The sequence below is a fragment of the Poromitra crassiceps genome, assembly GCF_964638095.1.
Source record: "Poromitra crassiceps genome assembly, chromosome: 1".
In the NCBI taxonomy this organism is placed as follows: Eukaryota; Metazoa; Chordata; class Actinopteri; order Beryciformes; family Melamphaidae; genus Poromitra; species Poromitra crassiceps.
This window is the reverse complement of record NC_139623.1, coordinates 112,241,506-112,267,519: the sequence shown is the minus strand read 5'-3', so window position 1 is coordinate 112,267,519 and position 26,014 is coordinate 112,241,506. Positions and strand designations below refer to the sequence as shown.

The 26,014-nt window shown below is 44.3% G+C and overlaps 1 protein-coding gene across 1 annotated transcript in view; it reads left to right on the top strand.

Annotated features, from left to right (window-relative positions):
* Window positions 1-26,014, top strand: part of sema6cb (semaphorin 6Cb) — a 163,651-nt gene that overhangs the window by 114,508 nt on the left and 23,129 nt on the right. Inside the window, exon 15 of the mRNA XM_083637553.1 lies at window positions 6,020-6,097. Coding sequence (XP_083493679.1) covers window positions 6,020-6,097 — 78 coding nt within the window. The remainder of the gene's footprint in view (window positions 1-6,019; window positions 6,098-26,014) is intronic.

Here is a 26,014-nt window from a genome sequence, read left to right as displayed (position 1 = left end):
CCCCATGGTAAGTGAGAGTGTTGCTTCTACTGCTCGTCTTGTTGTGAATATTCCTTGATCTTCCTTTGTGTGAATTCGCCGAAGTTTGTGATTTTCTCCTGGTAGTCGGGGGAGGGAGTTGTTGGTCGAGTGGCCGTTTGCTTACCGTAATTACCATATGTAAGTGGTCACGCACAGAGGGGATTGTCGGGAAAGAGATGGCTGTTTGAGGAAGCTCCCATTTACCGTATTACCGTAACATTTCAACAAAACAACATAACACAACACCACCGTTGTTTATTTTTACAGTGCACACAGTGTCCGCGGTGTGGTGAAAAGAGGGCAAGAGAGGAAATTAAAACAGAAGTGGATTTATAGTTAGAAAGAGTGCTAAAAAAGAGAGATTTTATTTGTATTTTTTTTTTTTTTTCTGAAAAAATCCATAGATAAGACGCACCGTTATATAAGCCGCAGGGGCCAAAAAACGGGAAAAAAGCCGCGGCTTATAGTCCGGAATTTACGGTAGTATACATGTGTGGGAGACAGTTTGCAGTCGTTCTGCTTGGAATATACAGGGATTGTGACTAACGGTTATTGATTGTGGCTAATGCTGACGACCTAAGAGTGAACGGTTCCAAGTCTGCCCAGGCCTGTTGTGTTTCTCCTTTAAATCACGATGCTGACATGAGTAGGAGCAGGCGATTGACTCATCTGCTGACTGCTGACATGAGGGTGGTGAAATATTGTGGTGTTCTCTGTATTAGATAATTCATGGTGTATCGGTGCAGCTTGTGTGGACAGTGCTGACATCAGTATGTATGAATAGTTAAGAATAGCACTTTAAGTGAACTGCAGCAGTCCTGACTTAACACATTCACTGCCAGACGTTTTGTTTTTACTGTAGGTAGGTTCTGCCAGAGGGTTTTTTTGAGGATTCTTGCTCATCTTTCAAGACCCGAGGATTCTTTTCTGCTAAGATTTTGTGAACACACAATATCTCAAAAGAACTAATAGAATGTGTGCTTTCTCTGTCTAAAAGAGTTAGTTTGTAGAGTTAGTAGTTATGTAAGCATTAGCAGTTGAATACAGCATGGTTTCAGCGTCAGAAAAATTATTCAGAGATAAACGGCTTTTTGTGAAATTCGATAGAACAGTCACTTTAACCATTCATTTTTGGCATCAGTAAGACGTCAGACATCTAAACAATAGTTTTGAACAGTAATTTCCTCCATAACAGCAGGAAACCCCCCTCTGCTTCCAACTCCTCCCTCCGTGGGCGTTCTTCTTGGCTGCAGCGGCCGTGTCACAAGCTTGTCACCAGTCTCACTGCTTTGCTGCTGCTGCTGCCTCTCTGCGCGGCCGCTCTTTGAGGAAGTCTGGATGGACTCGCTCGCTTCTTGGAGTTTTGGTTGAGAGCTTTGATGAAGCTTTTGCGATTCTGGTCATATTTATGCTGCGTGTTTCAAAGTGTGTTCCACCGTAATCTATTATGCAAATTTGCAATCCCGCATCGCCAGCAATCAGCGCGAAAACGAAAGCGTTTTCGCCAATCCATTTTCATGAGAATGGCTTCGAGGAAACTGCTTTTTGCTTGCCTTCCTCTAGACTGGGAGAGCACTGTCGCCACTTAGTGGGTCGGTGGAATGGGTTGTAAACGTTCGGTGGCTTCAATAATTATATAAGAGATGTAAAAGGGTTAGATGCACATCCCACGGTCAAAAAAAAAAAATCATTTTTTTGACGGAGTAATACGTCATTGGCAGTGAACCGTTGGATTTTTTTTGACGGAGTAATACGTCGTTGGCAGTGAACGTGTTAACTTTAAGGGCCTGCAACAGACTCACAAGAGGACAAGACACACTCAATTTTTAATCCCTTCAAAACAGTAAATTCAAGTAAGAACAAGGGCAAATCCGGCCCCACTTTTTGTCATCATACAACCCCACCCCCCACCTCCCCCCAAAAGAAATGAATTACCGTAATTAAATGATTGATAACTGATCATTCTTTAAATTGTACTATAGGATAGTATTTTCAACTGTATGTTGATGTGATTGTAGCATACATATTCTGGTTTTCAGACAAGTAAAATGCCACCACTTTATTTCTGGTTCAATCAGATTGAATAAAGTCTGCAGATTCTCATAGATTTTGTCATCATATGTGACGAATGTATGAATTAAATTCTCTATAACTTAACATTGAAATTATAGCCTACTATTTTATTAGTTGGCAGGTTTGCTCAGGAGTCACTGGAAAAGGATTATAACAAAGTAGGCTAATATTAGGATAGTATATTCAAATATACGTTGATAATGTAGCCTAAATATTCTGGTTTTCAGACAAGTAAAATGACAACACTTTATTTTGGCGATTGGGTTGCTTCATAATTGGGAGATTAAACTATCCCATGTGGTTGTCGCTGTGTAGTGTTTCCAAAAATAATGTGTTTTGTAGCTGCATAGTGACGTTTGAGTGTATGTTTTTACACAGACCTGCTTGCACTTACTGGTGGCGCGTCTGCGACTGTGTTGGGTATGCTTTGAAGCGCGCTACCCATACCGTCTGTTAAAATAGTAACAAAATACGTAACCAAAAGTTACAAAAATATATGAATGTCTTCCTTTAATGTTCATACAAAGGATCCCTGGGTCGGAATGTTGAAACACCCCTTTCAAAACGCAGTATTTGCAAAGATCGCGGTTTCTCCTCTTGCAGGGCAAAACACATGTCATGCAGGCTGTAGGCTACCCCGCTGCCTCGGCTCAGTGCATGCAGCTGCGGTGACAATGGCGATCCAATTTGTTTCGGAAGTGTTGGCACAATCGAATTCCACACAGCCAGAGCATCCAGAGTCCTTTGTGTCGACATTAAACTCAGATGTTCACGTTTGTTTGTAATGTTGGGCTAATTTCTGGCTGATTATTTTTCTTTCAGCCCTTGGTTGAAGTGTTATGTGGGTCGTTGCAGTCCGTGTGTGTGTCTAGGTGTGCTCGTTTTAATTCACGCAGCTTCCCAAGCGGGCGGGGGTGAACATTTAAACAGCACGATTTGAGACACACCACCCTGTCGGGAAACGAGAGGGAATCTCACCAAGCGTCCCCGTCCTTTCCGTGTCATTATGACTGAGTGAGTGAGTGAGTGAGTGAGTGAGTGAGTGAGTGAATGAATGAATGAATGACTGATGCTAAAGAGGCTTGTCTTGACCACGTGCTGCGCTCGCTGCACACGTGGTAAAAATACAGTACAGATTTTGTACAGTCACATGGCGAAGTTGTGCCGATGACTTAAATATAAAGTAGTTATCTGCAAAGTCTCAAATCTGTGAGGTGCTTGTCAGATGTCGGAGAAGAACAGCCAACTATTACAATTACTGTAATTATAAATTACTTTGAATGTAATTTTAGCTCACCTACTTTTTGGTCAAATTACTTCATTTCTTCTATGGAGCATACAAATAATGCTCTGCTACTTTGCTTGCTAATCAACGTTGACAACTAAACCGTTGGCAAACATACGGTAGCTTATTGCGTATTTCATTCCTAAATAGGACTGATTTTACAGTAATGTTTGGCAAGGTTGGTAAGGTTTGGCATCAGTCCAGGTAATTAATAACCAATGACAAGCCCAGAAGTATGTTCTATCCCTCTCTCTCTCTCTCTCTCTTTCTCTCTCTCTCTCTCTCTCTCTCTCTCTCTCTGTATATATATATATATACATGTAGGTATGTATATATATATATATATATATATATATATATATATATATATATATATATACTGTATATATATACTGTGTATATATATATATACACACACACGCACGCACACACACACACACACACACACACACACACACACACACAGTGTAGGAAATATTCAAAAAGATATTTGTAATACATTTTGGGGGCAACTTTTGCCCCCACTTTCTAAAAACTGGGGGCATTTACAAAATGTTGGGGGCACTTAAAAAAAGTAATTAGTACATAATGTTGCTAAAGCCTAGTGCAGTGGTTCCCAACCTTGGCCCCAAGTGCGTTTTGCCTGGAATTCAAATGGGGTTGCCTGGATTTTTTATTTGATTTGATCTTTTAACACCACACAGAATTTAAAACTACAGTACTAAAGAGGATTAGGGCCACATGTGAAACATCTATTTGAGTTCTGACTGAGTTTAGGTCAGGATTCTGAGAATAAAGTCATCATTCGGTGGGGTGGGATAGAATTCTGAAAAACAAAAAAGTCAGAATTCTGAGAAAAAAGTCAGAATTCTCAGATTAAAGTCAGATTTCTGAGGAAAAAGTAGCATACTGTTACATGTTACATCATTGATGATGTCACTGATAATGTCACTGATGATATTACCAATGTTGTACCTACATTTGAACGTCTAAGGGGGTCCCTAGATTTTTGGAATGTCACAAGTGGGGTCACAAGCGAAAAAGGGTTGGAAACCCCTGGCCTAGTGTGAACAACAGCACTGTTTGTGTGAGTGTGTTGTTGTTCTTCATCTTCTTCTGGCAACCAGCTTGTAGGTGCTGCTGAGTGTGTGTTACAGATGGAAATGGAAATTAAATGAATTGAATGAAAAGAAAATCGTCAAAATCTTTGGGGCAATTTTTGCCCCTGGATCATGGTTTTTAAGGGGCATTTTTGCCCTTGCTCCTGGCTAAATTCCTACACTGTATATATATGTATATGTCTTTTACCTTGTTGTTGTCGGTTGGATAATGCTCAATAGCAAACTTGATTTGTAGAAATGGTTTTTCACCACACTCAGTCAAAATTAAAGTGCAGTCATAATGCCTACAGTAAGTTTAGGAGACAGAATTGTGTTGTTTTTCTGACGGGCCCTGACTTTGCCTCTTGAACGCTAAAATCGCAGTTATGCTGTCTTTACCCGGCAACAGACGATGCTCATTCTTCACCCCAGTGTTCCATGTGTAGTCAAGGCGACAGGCCGTGGCGGCACTGGGGAACATGATGGGTGCCGTTAGGCTGGCGGCCGGCGACGCAGCGCCTCGCCGCTGGGCTAACATCTGCTTCCTGCACGCCCCTTTAATCCTGCCTGTCTGTCTGCTGTGCAGGAGCTGTCTGTCTGTCTGTCTGCCTGCTGTGCAGGAGCTGTCTGTCTGCCTGTCTGTCTGCTGTGCAGGAGCTGTCTGTCTTTAATCCTGTCTGTCTGCTGTGCAGGAGCTGTCTGTCTGTCTGTCTGTCTGCTGTGCAGGAGCTGTCTGTCTGTCTGTCTGTCTGCTGTGCAGGAGCTGTCTGTCTGCCTGTCTGTCTGCTGTGCAGGAGCTGTCTGTCTTTAATCCTGTCTGTCTGCTGTGCAGGAGCTGTCTGTCTGTCTGTCTGTCTGCTGTGCAGGAGCTGTCTGTCTGTCTGTCTGCTGTGCAGGAGCTGTCTGTCTTTAATCCTGTCTGTCTGCTGTGCAGGAGCTGTCTGTCTTTAATCCTGCCTGCCTGTCTGTCTGCTGTGCAGGAGCTGTCTGTCTTTAATCCTGTCTGCCTGTCTGTCTGTCTGTCTGCTGTGCAGGAGCTGTCTGTCTTTAATCCTGTCTGCCTGCCTGTCTGTCTGCTGTGCAGGAGCTGTCTGTCTTTAATCCTGTCTGTCTGCTGTGCAGGAGCTGTCTGTCTGCCTGTCTGCCTGTCTGTCTGCTGTGCAGGAGCTGTCTGTCTTTAATCCTGTCTGTCTGCTGTGCAGGAGCTGTCTGTCTTTAATCCTGTCTGCCTGCCTGTCTGTCTGCTGTGCAGGAGCTGTCTGTCTGTCTGCCTGCCTGCTGTGCAGGAGCTGTCTGTCTGTCTGTCTGCCTGTCTGTCTGCTGTGCAGGAGCTGTCTGTCTGTCTGCTGTGCAGGAGCTGTCTGTCTGCTGTGCAGGAGCTGTCTGTCTTTAATCCTGTCTGTCTGCTGTGCAGGAGCTGTCTGTCTTTAATCCTGCCTGTCTGCTGTGCAGGAGCTGTCTGTCTTTAATCATGTCTGTCTGTCTGCTGTGCAGGAGCTGTCTGTCTTTAATCATGTCTGTCTGTCTGTCTGCTGTGCAGGAGCTGTCTGTCTTCACGGGACCCTTACTGTGTCTGGCTCAAGACGGGCAGGTGTGCCACGGTCTCACCTGGCTTCAAGTAAGTCATGAACACACACACACACACACACACACACACACACACACACACACACACACACACACACACACACACACACACACACACACACACACACACACACACACACACACACACACACACACACACACACACACACACACACACACACACACACACACACACACACACACACACACACACAGTCACAGTCACTGATGGAAGCATTCTGTTCTTAGCCAGTTTGGACAAACAACCGGGACTGGTATTTGGGGTAACAAGTAGGCCAAGGTCATAAACACTTTGTAAAACATAGTTTAAGAACATATGCTTACAGTATTTGAATGTTCATTGATGCAGAATGCAAATTAACAGCGAATGATGAAGAAAAGAGGCTTAAATGTTCTATATCATTTGTACTCCTAAAAGCAACATTCAGAGAAAATCACCTTGAAAGTTGGTGAACAAGCTTGATTTGATAGCAAATTATTAAAGATTTAGTTATCCTAAAGCTGTTGTTTGTTGAGTGTGTTCTTCAACATCTAAACTAGCGTAAAATGACCCCCCCCACACACACACACACACACACACACATATACATATACCGTAATTCTTCCAATAAGCGCCTGTACTTTAATTGCCGCCGGGTCTTCCATTTCCCGCCGGGTCCAAGTTGATTTAGCATAATAACTTTGTACTGTATGTTTTTGTGTTGACTAAATTCAGTCACTTACGGTAATGACGTTGTTTTGGAGGAAGTCAGGTGGAAGTTTCTCTAACGCTAACGTAGCGTAATGTTACAGTTGTGCCTTGTAAAAGTGCATTTCTCTCAGCGGAACAGCGATCATAAATGCAGTATGGATTATACCCATTATACTGGACATGTATTGGAAACTTGGCGTCTGCCTACCGGTATTTGGTAAGTCTGCTTGTTTTGTCTAGTCCTGCAGTGCTGTTTGGTTAGCTTGGTAGCTACGTTAGCGTGCCTTCTTTTTCTTTTTCTTTTTTTTTTTACCTTTATTTATACAGGGGGAGTCTCACTGAGAGCAATGCTCTCTTTTTCAGGAGTGCCCTGTTCACATTCACACACACATTCATACCTGGAAGCTGACCAGTACAACCACAGTCTGATCTGCTGGCCACTGATCAGCTCCACTGGAGCAGATGGGGTTAAGGGCCTTGCTCAAGGGCACCTCAGTGGTGGTAATGAGGGAGGGGCAAGCGCTGCCTTTTCACTTTCCCCACCCAGATTTATCCTGCCGGTCCCGGGGTTTGAACCGATGACCTTCCGGTCACAAGCTCGCTTCTCTAACCATTGGGCCACCACTGCCCAATGGGCTTTGGTGGGAGAGTCTGGCAAGCGAGACTAATAACGTTGCTATGACTTCTTTCCAATGAAACACAAACAACTGAATGTGTGAGCGCTGAGCGGTAGGCTAATGTTACTTGTTTAAAATATGGTATGGCTGTTTGGCAGAGGGAGAAGAGAAGAGCAATGAACTGATACCGTAACGTAGTTGGATGATGATGATGATGTAGATGAAGGCTATTGTTTTCGTTCATTCCAGTCCATTGTACAATACTAGGCATGTTCAAAACTGCCTGTACCTACCCTCTTGTGTGTACTAAGTACTATTTACATTTACAACGACATTTACAGGCTAAGTTAAATAGGCATTAAATGTGCAGGGAATTTACATGAATTTACAGTCCCAGTTAAACAGGCATTAAATTAGATATGAGTTGCAGTTTTATGGGGGGGGGGGGGGGGGGTTCAGTTGAGTTTAGGAGGAGTTAGTGAGTTTGTGTGTGTGTGGGGGGGGGGGGGGGTTGGTGAGGTCCTTGGCGGAAGGGGTTTCCGGGCCTTGTTGGTGAGGCTGATGGCGGTTGGGAAGAAGCTGGTCTTGTGGCAGGTGGTTCTGGTCTTGGCAGACCTCAGTCTCTTGCCGTGGGGGAGTGTCTTAAAGAGTTTGTGGCCAGGGTGGGAGGGGTCAGCCATGATCTTGCGAGACCGCTTCAGTGTCTTGGCTGCATGCAGGTCCTGGAGGGATGGCAGGTTGCATCCGATTATCTTCACAGCGCAGCGGATGATGCGCTGAAGTCTGTTAATGTCTTTGAGAGTGGCAGCAGCATACCAGACGGTTATGGAGGAGGTGAGGATGGACTCAACGATGGCATACCATACGATGGCATACCATACATACACCAGCTCAGTGGCCTTGTGGTCTGAGTGTCCGCCCTGAGACTGGGAGGTCGTGAGTTCGATCCCCGGCCGAGTCATACCAAAGACTATAAAAATGGGACCCATTTGCCTCCCTGCTTGGCACTCAGCATCAAAGGGTTGGAATTGGGGGGTTAAATCACCATGTGATTCCCGAGCGCGGCGCACGCTGCCGCTCACCGCTCCCCCAGGGGATGGGTCAAATGCGGAGAACAAATTTCACACATTGTGTGACAATCAGTGGGACTTTACCTTTACCTTTACCTTTACATACATACATACATACATACATACATACATACATACATGCATGCATGTCACCAATGATTTACTGGACAGTGAAAACTATTATTACTTATCAGTCCATAAAGGTTCATTAAGTCTAAACTTGATTAACTATTTATTAAATGTTCATATAAACATTTACTTTTCATACCTTGGCATGTTTCAACTGCTAACTTCCTGCACTCTTCCTCAGAAGCGTCACGTGATGTTGCTGTGACGTGTCCTGTCAGCTATTACTTATCATGGAAGAGTATTGATAGATCTTACCCCAAGCTCCTGTACTAGCCATCTTTACTATCAGGCATCAAGCTCCTCTAGCCATCTTTACTATCAGGCATCAAGCTCCTCTAGCCATCTTTACTATCAGGCATCAAGCTCCTCTAGCCATCTTTACTATCAGGCATCAAGCTCCTCTAGCCATCTTTACTATCAGGCATCAAGCTCCTCTAGCCATCTTTACTATCAGGCATCAAGCTCCTCTAGCCATCTTTACTATCAGGCATCAAGCTCCTCTAGCCATCTTTACTATCAGGCATCAAGCTCCTCTAGCCATCTTTACTATCAGGCATCAAGCTCCTCTAGCCATCTTTACTATCAGGCATCAAGCTCCTCTACTAGCCATCTTTACTATCAGGCATCAAGCTCCTGTACTAGCCATCTTTACTAACAGGCATCAAGCTCCTGTACTAGCCATCTTTACTAACAGGCATCAAGCTCCTCTAGCCATCTTTACTATCAGGCATCAAGCTCCTCTAGCCATCTTTACTATCAGGCATCACGCTCCTCTACTAGCCATCTTTACTATCAGGCATCAAGCTCCTCTACTAGCCATCTTTACTATCAGGCATCAAGCTCCTCTACTAGCCATCTTTACTATCAGGCATCAAGCTCCTCTACTAGCCATCTTTACTATCAGGCATCAAGCTCCTCTACTAGCCATCTTTACTATCAGGCATCAAGCTCCTCTACTAGCCATCTTTACTATCAGGCATCAAGCTCCTCTACTAGCCATCTTTACTATCAGGCATCAAGCTCCTCTACTAGCCATCTTTACTATCAGGCATCAAGCTCCTCTACTAGCCATCTTTACTATCAGGCATCAAGCTCCTCTACTAGCCATCTTTACTATCAGGCATCAAGCTCCTCTACTAGCCATCTTTACTATCAGGCATCAAGCTCCTCTACTAGCCATCTTTACTATCAGGCATCAAGCTCCTCTACTAGCCATCTTTACTATCAGGCATCAAGCTCCTCTACTAGCCATCTTTACTATCAGGCATCAAGCTCCTCTACTAGCCATCTTTACTATCAGGCATCAAGCTCCTCTACTAGCCATCTTTACTATCAGGCATCAAGCTCCTCTACTAGCCATCTTTACTATCAGGCATCAAGCTCCTCTACTAGCCATCTTTACTATCAGGCATCAAGCTCCTCTACTAGCCATCTTTACTATCAGGCATCAAGCTCCTCTACTAGCCATCTTTACTATCAGGCATCAAGCTCCTCTACTAGCCATCTTTACTATCAGGCATCAAGCTCCTCTACTAGCCATCTTTACTATCAGGCATCAACTCCTCTACTAGCCATCTTTACTATCAGGCATCAAGCTCCTCTACTAGCCATCTTTACTATCAGGCATCAAGCTCCTCTACTAGCCATCTTTACTAACAGGCATCAAGCTCCTCTACTACCCATCTTTACTAACAGGCATAAGGCTCCTCTACTACCCATCTTTACTAACAGGCATAAGGCTCCTCTACTAGCCATCTTTACTATCAGGCATAAGGCTCCTCTACTAGCCATCTTTACTATCAGGCATCAAGCTCCTCTACTAGCCATCTTTACTATCAGGCATCAAGCTCCTCTACTAGCCATCTTTAATATCAGCCATCAAGCTCCTCTAGCCATCTTTACTATCAAGCTCCTGTACTAGCCATCTTTACTATCAGGCATCAAGCTCCTCTACTAGCCATCTTTACTATCAGGCATCAAGCTCCTCTACTAGCCATCTTTACTATCAGGCATCAAGCTCCTCTACTAGCCATCTTTACTATCAGGCATAAAGCTCCTCTACTAGCCATCTTTACTATCAGGCATAAAGCTCCTCTACTAGCCATCTTTACTATGAGGCATAAAGCTCCTCTACTAGCCATCTTTACTATCAGACATCAAGCTCATGTACTAGCTATCGTTACTATCAGGCATCACGCTCCTCTACTAGCCATCTTTACTATCAGCCATCAAGCTCCTGTACTAGCCATCTTTACTATCAGGCTAGTCTCGCTAGCCAGCCTCTCTTCCTTTCCGTCAGAGAGTCTGGCGCTGTGGAAACAGGCAACAGGGATCAGCCCGCCCCTGCTCTAAAGCTGCTCTCCCATTCGAGCGGCTGTTTCGGTGGCAGCAGGATATCCGCTCCCCCGCTTGCAAGCTCTGTCACGCTCTGTTCATTGGCTCCGACCATGTCAATCAGAGCGGCTTCCGCTCCCATGTGTGTCGCTGTAATGCTCCCGCCGAACGCTAACTAGCTAGCGTAGAAAGCTCTCTGACGGAAAGGAAGAGAGGCTGGCTAGCGAGACTACTATCAGGCATCAAGCTCCTCTACTAGCCATCTTTACTATCAGGCTTCAAGCTCCTCTACTAGCCATCTTTACTATCAGGCATAAAGCTCCTCTACTAGCCATCTTTACTATCAGGCATCAAGCTTCTCTACTAGCCATCTTTACTATCAGGGATCAAGCTCCTCTACTAGCCATCTTTACTAGCAGGGATCAAGCTCCTGTACTGGCCATATTTACTATCAGGCACCAAGCTCCTCTACTAGCCATCTTTACTATCAGGCATCAAGCTCCTCTAGCCATCTTTACTATCAGGCATAAAGCTCCTCTACTAGCCATCTTTACTATCAGGCGTCAAGCTCCTCTAGCCATCTTTACTATCAGGCATAAAGCTCCTCTACTAGCCATCTTTACTATCAGGCGTCAAGCTCCTCTAGCCATCTTTACTATCAGGCATAAAGCTCCTCTACTAGCCATCTTTACTATCAGGCGTCAAGCTCCTCTAGCCATCTTTACTATCAGGCATCAAGCTCCTCTACTAGCCATCTTTACTATGAGGCATCAAGCTCCTCTACTAGCCATCTTTACTATCAGGCATCAAGCTCCTCTACTAGCCATTTTTACTATCAGGCATCAAGCTCCTCTACTAGCCATCTTTACAATCAGGCATCAAGCTCCTCTACTACCCATCTTTACTATCAGGCATCAAGCTCCTCTACTAGCCATCTTTACTATCAGGCATCAAGCTCCTCTACTAGCCATATTTACTATCAGGCATCAAGCTCCTCTACTACCCATCTTTACTATCAGGCATCAAGCTCCTCTACTAGCCATATTTATATCATGCATCATACTCCTCTACTAGCCATCTTTACTATCAGGCATCAAGCTCCTCTACTAGCCATCTTTACGATCAGGCATCAAGCTCCTCTACTAGCCATCTTTACTATCAGGCATCAAGCTCCTCTACTAGCCATCTTTACTATCAGGCATCAAGCTCCTCTACTAGCCATCTTTACTATCAGGCATCAAGCTCCTCTACTAGCCATCTTTACTATCAGGCATCAAGCTCCTCTACTAGCCATATTTATATCATGCATCATACTCCTCTACTAGCCATCTTTACGATCAGGCATCAAGCTCCTCTACTAGCCATCTTTACTATCAGGCATCAAGCTCCTCTACTAGCCATCTTTACTATCAGGCATCAAGCTCCTCTACTAGCCATCTTTACTATCAGGCATCAAGCTCCTCTACTAGCCATCTTTACTATCAGGCATCAAGCTCCTCTACTAGCCATATTTATATCATGCATCATACTCCTCTACTAGCCATCTTTACTATCAGGCATCAAGCTCCTGTACTAGCCATCTTTACTATCAGGCATCAAGTTCCTCTACTAGCCATCTTTACTATCAGGCCTCAATCTCCTCTCGCCATCTTTACTATCAGGCATAAAGCTCCTCTACTAGCCATCTTTACTATCAGGCATCAAGCTCCTCTACTAGCCATCTTTACTATCAGGCATAAAGCTCCACTACTAGCCATATTTACTATCAGGCATCAAGCTCCTGTATTAGCCATATTTACTATCAGGCATCAAGCTCCTCTACTAGCCATCTTTACTATCAGGCATCAAGCTCCTGTACTGGCCATCTTTACTATCAGGCATAAAGCTCCTCTACTAGCCATCTTTACTATCAGGCATCAAGCTCCTGTACTGGCCATCTTTACTATCAGGCATTACGTTCCTCTAGCCATCTTTAATATCAGGCATCAAGCTCCTGTACTGGCCATCTTTACTATCAGGCATCAAGCTCATCTAGCCATCTTTACTATCAGGCATCAAGCTCCTGTACTGGCCATCTTTACTATCAGGCATAAAGCTCCTCTACTAGCCATCTTTACTATCAGGCATCAAGCTCCTCTACTAGCCATCTTTACTATCAGGCATCAAGCTCATCTAGCCATCTTTACTATCAGGCATCAAGCTCCTGTACTGGCCATCTTTACTATCAGGCATAAAGCTCCTCTACTAGCCATCTTTACTATCAGGCATCAAGCTCCTGTACTGGCCATCTTTACTATCAGGCATAAAGCTCCTCTACTAGCCATCTTTACTATCAGGCATCAAGCTCCTCTACTAGCCATCTTTACTATCAGGCATGAAGCTCCTCTACTAGCCATCTTTACTATCAGGCATCAAGCTTATCTAGCCATCTTTACTATCAGGCATCAAGCTCCTGTACTGGCCATCTTTACTATCAGGCATAAAGCTCCTCTACTAGCCATCTTTACTATCAGGCATCAAGCTCCTCTACTAGCCATCTTTACTATCAGGCATCAAGCTCCTCTACTAGCCATCTTTACTATCAGGCATAAAGCTCCTCTACTAGCCATATTTACTATCAGGCATCAAGCTCCTCTACTAGCCATCTTTACTATCAGGCATCAAGCTCCTCTACTAGCCATCTTTACTATCAGGCATCAAGCTCCTCTACTAGCCATCTTTACTACAGGCATCAAGCTCCTCTACTAGCCATCTTTACTATCAGGCATCAAGCTCCTGTACTAGCCATCTTTACTATCAGGCATCAAGCTCCTGTACTAGCCATCTTTACTATCAGGCCTCAATCTCCTCTACTAGCCATATTTACTATCAGGCATCAAGCTCCTCTACTAGCCATCTTTACTATCAGGCATCAAGCTCCTCTACTAGCCATCTTTACTATCAGGCCTCAATCTCCTCTCGCCATCTTTACTATCAGGCATCAAGCTCCTCTACTAGCCATCTTTACTATCAGGCATCAAGCTCCTCTACTAGCCATCTTTACTATCAGGCATCAAGCTCCTCTACTAGCCATATTTACTATCAGGCATCAAGCTCCTCTACTAGCCATCTATACTATCAGGCATCAAGCTCCTCTACTAGCCATCTTTACTATCAGGCATCAAGCTCCTCTACTAGCCATCTTCACTATCAGGCATCAAAGAGATGTTTTCTCTGAAATCAATTAAAGTTGCTGCACTGCCGCATTGTTTATTGTGTGCAATGGAAGCATCCAAGCTCAGATATCGGCACGGTTCACACTTGTCGATGGCTGACGCACGCATTCATCCCCATGCACTGTGCTAAAATAATGAGACATAAAGTTGATATTGGTTGTTTTTTGGTGTGACTTGCGTAAAATCCCTAAAATGCATGGTAATCCACATAGGCTATGCAAAAAGCAGATACTTGTAATGTGATGCCCTTGGGTCTGGCTGTAGTTTGTGGCTGTGTTGTAGTTTGTTTCAGCTCAGCTCTTGTTTACGTTTGTGCACATCCTGGGGGGAAAATACCGGCGCTACTCTAATGCATATTGATGAATCTGGTCCAGACGCTGCTGCTCCCTCTCGTCTTTCAAAATAAAAGTGCTCTGTGGAGCAGCTACAACAACACACTGATGCCCACGCTGACGGCGATGCACTGCAACACATTGAGTGAAATTTGAATTGAAGAGGACTAAAGACGAATGTCAGAATAATGTCTGACAAGGCAAAATATCTGCATTCCCACTATTCAGTCACCACCAAAAGCTTTTTGCAAAATACAAGTACATTGCTGAGTCTTCAGTGAGTTCAAATTTAGGAAAAACACTTATTTTAAGGCAGTTGTCTCCAATCATGGAGGAACCAGAGTTGTAGTCAAGTCACTAATAGACTACACGACTGGTTCCTTCATTCAGACTCAAGATATAGTCTATATCTCAAGTTAGCCTGGGTAAACCCAGGCCCCAGTGACCTGCTCTCAGGCTTACCCTGCTTACAGTCACAAGGTAGTGACTGAGAGCAGGTCTGAGAGCAGGTCACGTGGCGGCTGGGTTTACCCAGGCTAATCTCAAGTCCCCAGTGGCAGAGTCACGAATCACCAAAGAAGAGTCTAAGTCGATTACCTGAGTCAGAGTCCAGAGTTACTGAACATGTAGTCTCTCCCCAGACTCAAATATTACGTTGACTCGCTGCGCTCCGCATACTACATAAGTGAGTCTGTGCCAGTTAACAGCCACTGCTGGTTTTGAAGGCGGGTTGAAATTGAATGAGTGACAGGTTGTAGCACCGATGAGAGAGCGGTTCAAAAAATGGGCTGCGCCTCCCGTGTTGTCTGATCGCAAAGTCGTTACTGATTGGAGAGGACTGAAGCCATCACTGGCATATGACTGGCCAAGTGAACGGTTCCCTCCCATAACCAGCCGGCTGAGGGAAAGTGTCCCAGACCCAGAGAGAGCTCTGCAGCATGCAGTAACGTAGTGTATCAGCGTAAGAACTCTCATGGGTCTGGCGTTGAGACTACTAGGGCTGCCCTCGACCAAAGATTATCCTGGTCGACCAAAAGTCGACCCCAGCTCCGACCAATCGATTGGTCGAAACGGGGCTTAAAAAAAAACAGTGTACTTTTTTGTTTTAATTTTTTGCAGTGTATTTTTTTTCTTATTTTGTGCAGTGTACTGACTACTGAGTGCACTATACCCGATAGCTGATAATTATAAATAAAAGCTTTTTTCACCGTTGTAACATTACCGGAATGGACAGACTGATCAGCCTCAGTTAAGGGGAAACAGCTTTGAGTTGCGTGTGCGATGGTTATGGTTATGTAACGTTAGCACACGTGGCATGGTTAATTAGTGCCATTTATTCCAGTAACATCTTATAAGTCTGTCTAACATTACCGGAGTTGGAGTGTATCTCTGTGGACATTCAGTCTCACTGACGACTGTAGTCTCAACTCATAAGGTGCGTACTGCGTAGTTAGCCGCTCGTTAACAGCTGATGGTGGCTGCTGGCTGAAACGTGTCCATTGTTTGCGCTGATAGCTCAGCCATTTAATTGTTAATTCCATCACTCTGCTGGCTGCTCTTCTTTTGTCTAGATAGCCTGCTAACTATGGTTAGCCTGTCTCTCTCTAGCCCAGGGGTGCCCAAATTCTTTCCCATGAAGGGCCAAAACTCAATCTGGGTGGAGGGCCGAGGGCCAAAAATAAACGTTGTGGAATTACATTCAAATGTATTGTGTTTTATAGAAAATTAACATTCTAAATCTAAAATAACATTTCAATATAATAATCTACTTTTTATTTGTTTGGTAATTGTAATAATTTGCAATTGGTTATATATATTTAAAAAAACATCTGCATTTGTGGTGAACTTAAACATTTAATCAGCAAACACCCAGTTAAAAACAGTTGTATTTTCCACCTTTGTAATCGAGAGAAATTTGACTTAATTCACAACTTGAAAAATCCTCAAGGTACTTTGAAAATCAGCTTTATTGTCCATCTTTTGTAAACAATTTGCCATGACAATTTGCAGGGATGCAATCTCAGGAGTGAACACAGTATCCGCAGCCACATTCAGACACTGTTTCACAAAGTCACCACATGAAAAAGCTCGTCCACCCTTTGCAATCAGTGCAGATATCTGATAACTTGCCCAAGTTGCATTCTGGATAAAAAATCGGGGGGGGGGGGGGGGGGGGGGTGGAACACTGCTCTTGCACAAAATTGAATAATGTCATGGTATTATTAATATAGCTATCAATACCTTATGCCAAATTATTAGGGCGTATTACAACAACCACAAAAAACTCTTTATCAATGAACAAGTCCAAGTCCGAATCTCCAACTTCAGAGTCCGAATTCACGAATGCTCGTGTCCAAGTCCGAGTCATCAGTGCTCAAGTCCAAGTCGAGTCACAAGTCCTGAAAATGAATCGACTCGAGTCCGAGTCCTGGCCTCGAGTACTACCACACTGGAAGGAACAAGAGTATGCAGTTGTGCTTAGTCCTGTAGTGAAATCAGCTGCTGTAGTGTTTGGTTGGAATGAAAAGCTGTGCATCTTGTCCTTCCAGGGCACACAGCTAACCCCACTCCATCATCCACATCTACACGGCTGGACGTCACTAGTATATAAAGACATTATTCGTACTCTACCTCACAGTCACAGCAGACAGACTCAATAATGTGCAGTATGTCCTGCCGCTCCTCCAGTGAGTTGTTGAGCAGACCTGTGTGTGTGCTGCTGCGGTGCACGGCCCTGACGATCGATAGCTAATCTAGGTTCTGACATGGTCGGCCCACGTCAACATGATGAATATCGGCTCAGCAAATTTCACTAAAACGCCGGTTGGCCGTCGGAGACGAGCGACACACATCCATCTAGTTTATTCATAAGTGACGGACACGTGTAGCACACGCAGTCTCTGGGGAATTGAAGTGGCTGCGTGGTGGGTGTACTATGTCATTGGTGTGTGTGGGGAAGGGGAGGAGTGGCTGACATCACTGCTGTCATTGATCAAAAAGACAAAACACACCAATACAATTTACTTATCCATTCCTATGAACTGGAAGGGAGACATTTGACACTTACAGGTATTGACCTGCACCTTGTGTGTGTGTGTGTGTGTGTGTGTGTGTGTGTGTGTGTGTGTGTGTGTGTGTGTGTGTGTGTGTGTGTGTGTGTGTGTGTGTGTGTGTGTGTGAGAGAGAGAGTGAGTGTGTGAGCAAAAGGCCAATCAATGATGTCCCTCCACATCTATCCTCTCTCTCTGACTCTTCCTCTGTCTTTTCCCTCACTTTCCTATTCACTTGCCTTCTGTCTGTCTCTCTCTTTCCCTCCGTCCATTTATCTCGCCCCCCCCCCCCCCCCCCCCCCCCCAGCACCAGTGTCACCAAAACCAAAGTGTTGGGCTGCGTGCGTCTCCATCACGTGCCGGTGCACCATACTGTCTGCCAAACGGCACAGAAATGGATGGAAAGATGGATGCATGAATAGACAGACAGACGGAGAGATGGATGGAGAGAAGGGTAGAGGAGGAGGAGAGGCAGTTAAAGGCACTATTTTCTCCTTCTGTGTTGTCAAGGACTTTGCTTGTCCCTGTACGGTATGATGTACAACCTGCTGCTAAATCACTTCACTGGCCATGTCTTTTCCCTTACCTCTGCTCTCTGTGTACACTGGTTGTAAAGTTTGTGCGTGTGTGTAGTTTTCTGTAGACTGACATCCCACTAAGACGTCCCCCCCCCCCCCACCACCACCACACACACCCACACACACACCTCCACATTCGACTGACTTGCAATAGATTATTTTGACGGCTGAACGTGCCGGCCTGGAATTATTGCATATCCTCTGCTGCTCGGCCACCCAGACGTATTACTTTCCATGCCCTCGCATGGACAGAGGCTAATGGGATTGGTGTGTGTGTGTGTGTGTGTGTGTGTGTGTGTGTGTGTGTGTGTGTGTGTGTGTGGCTGGCTGGCTGTCTGTCTGTCTGTCTGTGTGTGTGTGTGTGTGTACGCGCATGTGAGCGTGTGTATGTTTGTGTCCATGTGGTACTGTATGTTTGGCAGATAACATCTCTTTGCGAGCGTGTGTGTGTGTGTGTGCGTGTGTGTGCGTGTGTGTGTGTGTGTGTGTGTGTGTGTGTGTGTGTGTGTGTGTGTGTGTGTGCATCTATATTCGTGCCTATAGTGTGTGTTTGACAGAGAATTGATATGGGACTTGAGGATTTTTTTTTGTGTTGTGTGTGTGTTCTTGTACTTCTATACTTGTGAGAGCCAGTTTGAGTTGTAGACCTTCAGAGTGAGGACTTTGTTGTGAAGTGTCATGAGTTTAGGATTAGGGACTCTCACTGGGTTTATGGTTCAACTGAAGGTTAGATTGGGGTTAGTATAAGGGTAGAAGTGATGGGGTTAGTTAGGGAGTTAGATTGGGGTTAGTATAAGGGTAGAAGTGATGGGGTTAGTTAGGGAGTTAGATTGGGGTTAGTATAAGGGTAGAAGTGATGGGGTTAGTTAGGGAGTTAGATTGGGGTTAGTATAAGGGTAGAAGTGATGGGGTTAGTTAGGGAATGATTGCAGTCAGTGGAAGGTTCTCGAAAGTATAACATGATTGGTAATAATGTGCGTGTGTTTGTGTGTGAGAAAGAAAGTGCCCATGCGGCTCGACGCTGGCGAGGCGCTCAGCTGCTGGCGGAGGTTTGATTTATGAGTCGGTGTTTAGTGAGCGGGACGGAGCCACACTGGAACACAATGGACTAGAACCTGAGAGAGATTGGGCAAAATATTCTGCCCAGACCGAACTATCAGCCCGCTGCCAGGGCAAATTAGAACAAAGAGAGAGAAAGGAGTAAGGATGCAGGACATTGGATTTTTTTTTTTTGCCGATATCTGACATGTTGATTCTTTTCCAGCAGATTGCCGATACCAATACAGTATATTATGCATCAAATGTTTCCCACCTAATTTGAGAGAACATCAAGTCTCTCCTGTAGTAGAATGAACACATTATTACGCCTCCTCTGATCATGATGGCCCACTGGCAGATGCAGACATAAATAGAAGGCTTTTCAAAATGGACACATTCACTGGACAAAATAAGAAAACTACTTCAAATTAGGTTATGGAAACGTGGCATATTTTTATTTGTACGTTCATGAGTGTCAAGGCTCTGCAAAATGTATGTAATGCTGCATTCAAGACAACTCTGAACTTTTAACTTGGAGTTAGAAAACTTGAAAGAAGAGCCGATGCACACCCTCACAGTCTTAAGGATACGTGCATCGGAGGATAGGGTCCATAAGTAGAAGATAAAGAGTTGAAAGAAGAGCCGATGCATTTTTTTTACCTGATGAAGGTCTGATCGCCCGAAACGTTGTTTAATTAAAGTTTGCCAATTACTGGATGGTGTGCGGGAATTCTTTATTTTCAACTTGGAGCTACAAATATAAAAGGAATTTCCGCACACTTGAATCTGTACAGATTTCACATTTATTATGATAAGCTTTCGGTCGACAAGACCTTCATCAGAGCAACTTGGAGCTACAAAAACATACACAGCTAGCAAATGTAATTGGTAAAATAGCTGTTGAATTCAACATATTGCTATAATCAGAGCGAAATATAAACACATATTGCATAATTACACCTCAAATTAGGTCAACAAACACTTTGATGACATCAACTCGGACAAACCGGAGCTCGGAGATGATACCCGAATTTCTGACCTGTAATTCTGACCTCGACAACCGTTGAATTCATTTTTTACAGGTCGGAGCTCGTTTTTTCCAGTGTTCCGAGTTGTCTTGAATGGGGTATAAGCATTTAGTCAAGCATCCAGCATTTGGGCGTAATTAAAGCGTCGTTTTTATCGGCCTGTTATATCAGCAGAAATGTTCGGGCTGATGCCGATATTTATTTTTAAGCCTTTATTGGCCAATACCAATGACGTGCCAATATCATTGAGATTGAGATTAACTTTATTGTCATCATGCATCCCTAAAATGGAGGAAGAGATAGGAAGAAAAGCAGGAAGAAAGGGATGTGGAGAGAGAGAGAGAGAGAGAGAGAGAGAGAGAGAGAGAGAGAGAGAGAGAGAGAGAGAGAGAGAGAGAGAGAGAGAGAGGGTGACCTGATGTGAATCAGGCCCAATCAGAGCTTCAGATGCTGCAGCTCATAAAGTAAGATCTCTCTTGCCTCTCTCTCTCTCTTCCTCTCTCTCTCTCTCTTCCTCTCTCTCTCTCTTCCTCTCTCTCTCTCTTCCTCTCTCACTCTCTTCCTCTCTCACTCTCTTCCTCTCTCACTCTCTTCCTCTCTCACTCTCTTCCTCTCTCACTCTCTTCCTCTCTTCCTCTCTCAATCTCTGCTCTGCCCTCTCTCTCTCTGTTTCCCTCTCCTGTGTGTCATGCACTATGTCTCTTCTTTTTCCAGTCCTCTCTCGCTCAGAGGTGGCATAAATTTTGACGACCCATTCGGGTTGAGACAGAGAAGAGTTTTCCACGGCCTTCTCTCTCTCTCTCTCTCTCTCTCTCTCTCTCTCTCTCTCTCTCTCTCTCTCTCTCTCTCTCCCATAGGAACATGGTGTGACAGGGCCAGGGAGGCATCAACGTGTCTTCCTCCCCCTTTCTAGGTCTTTCTCGTGTCCTCCATAACACATTTGACATATTAATATCTTACGGCCGAAGGACAATTCCAAAACAAACGAGGACAAATAAAGATCCCAGAACTTTACTTGACAAGTGAGGATGCATTTGATGATGAACAAATGGGCGTCCTCGAGATTCATTGCGAGAAAGACTGGTCAGGTCCAGAAAGCGTTACAGTCTACAGAGCACAGAGCCAGTTGAAACACTTGGGGGAAATGAACAGCTGTGTTTGTAAGGACACATGTTTGGAGTTGTTTATTATGCCTCCGCCGGCGAAGCCAGGCCGAAGGCATTATGGATCCGGGTTGTCCGTCCGTACGGCCGTCCGTACGGATGTTTGTTAACGCCATATCTGAGGAACGCCTTGACGGAATTTCATCAGATTCGCCTTAAACATTCACTTAGGCTCAAGGATGATCTGATTAGATTTTGGTGGTCCAAGGTCAAAGGTCAAGGTCACTGTGTCCTCTCGAACGCCATTTTCAAGCTTGTTAACGCGATATCTGAGGAACGCCTGGACGGAATTTCATCAGATTCGCCTTAAACATTCACTTAGGCCCAAGGATGATCTGATTAGATTTTGGTGGTCCAAGGTCAAAGGTCAAGGTCACTGTGACCTCTCGAACGCCATTTTCAAGCTTGTTAACGCGATATCTGAGGAACGCCTGGACGGAATTTCATCAGATTCGCCTTAAACATTCACTTAGGCCCAAGGATGATCTGATTAGATTTTGGTGGTCAAAGGTCAAGGTCACTGTGACCTCTCGAACGCCATTTCCAAACTTGTTAACGCGATATCTCAGGAACACCTTCACGAAATTGCATCAGATTCGCCTTAAACATTCACTTAGGCTCAACCATGATCTGATTCCATTTTGGTGCTCAAAGGTCAAAGGTCAAGGTCACTGTGACCTCTCAAAGGCCATTTTCAAGCTTTGTTAACGCCATATCTGAGTAACGCCTTGACGGAATTTCAGCAAATTTGCCTCTAATGGCGATTTGGACTCAAGAATGAACTAATGGCGGAGGCATAAGTCCGCGTTGCGGTCGTTCTAGTTCAAGCTGCTTTGCATTTTCGCCTTTAGTTCTGTTCATTTCAGCAGATGAGAACAACGCCATCCCAACTCATGAAATTAAACACCACATCTGGGAAATGAAACGCCTAAAATGCAAGTGTCTGTCCTCTAACAATAGAACTTAGGAGTCAGAACGTAATCCAACTGACTACAGCAAACAACCCCAAAACATAAGGGTTTATGGGTAGGAGATGGATGTTGCCATTTTTATGTATTGTCTTTCTATTGTCTTAGTACGTCTTTTATCCTTACATCTTAAGTTTATCCTTAATTTTATCTCACTTTTATTCTACTTTAACTTCACTGTTTACTTTTGGTTTTTCTTCTTACAATCATACCACTATTTACTTGAATGGTGCTCTTTTCCACCGCTATTATTTCTACCACTCTGTTTTTAAAGGTGCTATTATATGGTAATAATAATAATGAATTATTAGTAGTAGTAGTAGTAGTAGTATTATCTGTTAGCCACGGTAACAGGTTACTGAAACTGTCCAATAAACAAGCTCCTTGTGAATCACGTGACTTTTGTTTACAAGCCCTGGTTGGCTTGTAACTGGGCAGTGTGAACATAGTTGAACCCCAAACAAGAGTGCAACAAATGAACCTTTTCCACTGAGGTTCAAACCAAAGAAAACCAGTTAGGTGATCACACGTGAGTTGATGCCCCGAGGTCAAACACAGCCCATCTCAAACTGTGTTGCTGTATTGTCCCGAGGTCAAACACAGCCCATCTCAAACTGTGTTGCTGTATTGTCCCGAGGTCAAACACAGCCCATCTCAAACTGTGTTGCTGTATTGTCCCGAGGTCAAACACAGCCCATCTCAAACTGTGTTGCTGTATTGTCCCGAGGTCAAACACAGCCCATCTCAAACTGTGTTGCTGTATTGTCCCGAGGTCAAACACAGCCCATCTCAAACTGTGTTGCTGTATTGTCCCGAGGTCAAACACAGCCCATCTCAAACTGTGTTGCTGTATTGTCCCGAGGTCAAACACAGCCCATCTCAAACTGTGTTGCTGTATTGTCCCGAGGTCAAACACAGCCCATCTCAAACTGTGTTGCTGTATTGTCCCGAGGTCAAACACAGCCCATCTCAAACTGTGTTGCTGTCGAGAAGTTTGTTCTCCTCGAGGACAGCAGTATCTTGGCAGTAGCTTGATAATCACCTCCTGTCTCATGCCGACTCTCTCCTTCCTCTACAAAGGTAAAGGAAGTCAGAAGAGAAAGGGGCTATAGTGACTAACATGGTGTGTAATTGAGTGTACCAGGTGTTGCTTTGCTGCAGGTCGTACAAACACACATCTCTAAGCCTGTCACTTGTCAGCAGAATTGCTGCTTTAACACGCTGAAGAAATTGAGCTGATTATTTTTTCTCCTTCCAGCTGAATTCTCCGTGTTGTCGCTCTGTTCGCCGGCTCCTCTGCTCCTACAGTACCTCACATTTACTTTCTGGCACAAGCTGAAACGTGTGTGTGCGACATGACGTGTGTGTACGGAAAGAAAAGTAAAACAAAATATGTTTGTGTGGTAATATTGTGTATTCGTTGGAGGTTTTGTTTGTCTGTGTGTAGAATGTGATTGTGCGTGTACCCGTTTGCATGTGTATGTAGCTGTGTAGAATGTGTGTGTATGAGAAGTATGTGTGTTTGTGTTCAGATTCATATTTGTTGGAGGTTTGTGCATATCGGTGTTGTGTGTGTGTGTGTGTGTGTGTGTGTGTGTGTGTGTGTGTGCGCGCATGTGGATTTGTTTGAAGTCTATGTTCAGATTGTGTGTGAGGAATAGATTGTGTGCAGATTATGTAGTGTACAGTGTGTGTGTGTGTGTGTGTGTGTGTGAGAGAGAGAGAGAGAGAGAGAGAGAGAGAATTATGATTTGTATGTAGTGTGTTATTTGTTTTATTGTACTGTAGGCTACATTATTATATTTATTACAGGCGCAATGCCAAAAGCAGTTCAGTATAGCTATAGCCAGTCTTACAGGATATAAACTAAATAAGTAAGTTTATTTGTATAGCACCTTTCGCAGATCCAAAATCACAAAGTGCTTTACAGTATTAAAAACAATGACACAAACAGCACAGTGCCATGCAAGTACAGTAAAAGACTTTTCCACAAACAGGGAATAAACTGATAAGGAGGACATCTGTCACCTACTAATAAACTGATAAGAACAAGTAAAAACAGACAATAAAATGGTAACTAAACAAGTAGGCTAACCAAAAAGCCTGTCTAAATAGGGAAGTTTTCAGTAGCTTTTTAAAAGCGACACAGCAGATCTCAAACATAATGGCAGAGCATTCCATAAAATTGGTGCTACTGCTTGAAAGGCACAGTCGCCTCGAGTTTTAAAATGGGTTTGAGGGACTTCAAGTAAAAACTCTTCCGAGGATCTCGGAGGCCGGCCTCGTGTATAGGGAATAATAAGATCAGAGATGTACTGGCGAGTTTGACCATGCAAGACTCTGAAAGTGAGCACCAGTAGTTTAAAATCAATCCAAAATGTTATGGGAAGCCAGTGTGGAGAGTATAAAATTGGGGTGATATGAGATCTCTTGGTGGAACCAGCCATGCAGCAGCATTTTGGATTATTTGAAGATGGCCCAGAGAAGATTTATTTAAAAAGGTAAAAAAAAAAAAGGAGCATTGCAAAATAACCAGGATAAATAACGTGTTTAATGTCAAATATTGAGCTCTGTTGATTATTTCGGAACTGATTACGCAGGCATGTGATATTGTTGTGTTAGTGGGTAGAATGAGTGTGTGTGCATGCAGAACCATTATGCTGCTGTCTGCTTATTTGATTGGCTGTCGGTTCAGTTTGGCGTGTGGGAGGATTGTTGGCACGGATGCGACGCTCACAAATCTCCTGGCTCGGCCGGCGAGCGGCTGCGTCACCGTGCGTTTGAGCCTTTGATTTCTGATCGACTCAGGGAGGCGAAAGATGTTGTGTTTGTTGCTGTGAGAGCGGTGCAGCAACCATCGGCAGCCTGCAGCAGAAAGTCAATAGACCTTGGGTTTCTTATCGGATAAGAGAAAAGATTCAAATGAGGAATTTGGAGAGTTAGGATTTAGCCATCAGCTACTGTATGCGATTCCTAACGGCCTAATGTGAGACAGAACATTTGGCGTGATCTGAGCTTTCCTTTCCCTTTTCACTAAACTCTGCCTCCGTTTTTCCATCGCTCAACAACTCCAGATGAAGCCGATTCAAGTTGAATCACAAATTAGATTAAATGTACACAGATGCGATGACATTGGTGCAGAGTCACACAACACGTAGTGACGTACAATAGGCAATCTAATTATCGCTGTACTATCCATTCAGCATTCAGTCCCTATGTGCTTCCCAGCAGCATGTCACACAGGCAGCACAGGTACTGCAAGGTGTTTATTTTATGACAAGGCCCTGGCTTGTCATAGTGTGTCCCTTTCCTAAAGCTACAAAGCCTGTCTTCCTTGTCTGCTGGCTTCCTTCTTCATATCCTGGACAGTCTTAAAGGAAAACAAATCCCCCCTCCCCTAAAAGAAAAGCCATTGGCGATGTGCCTTGCCATTTCTGGGTTCGGGTTGTTGTTTTCTTCTTCCCGTGGATAACTGGACTAAAACTAACTAAAACATCGGTGGAAAATGTCAGATTTTTGGTGTCGGTCCCTCAGAATCAAAGAGTGAGGCCTTCTTTCTATAGCTGCCATTTTGACCCAAGAGACGCTCAACCATCATACAGGGAGAACTCCATTGTAGAAGAGAAGAAACAGCAGCAGCGTCAATAGACCAGCATGCAATGCAGCCACACGACATGTGTTTTGAGTACGGTGCAGCAGGGTCACATTCTGGGA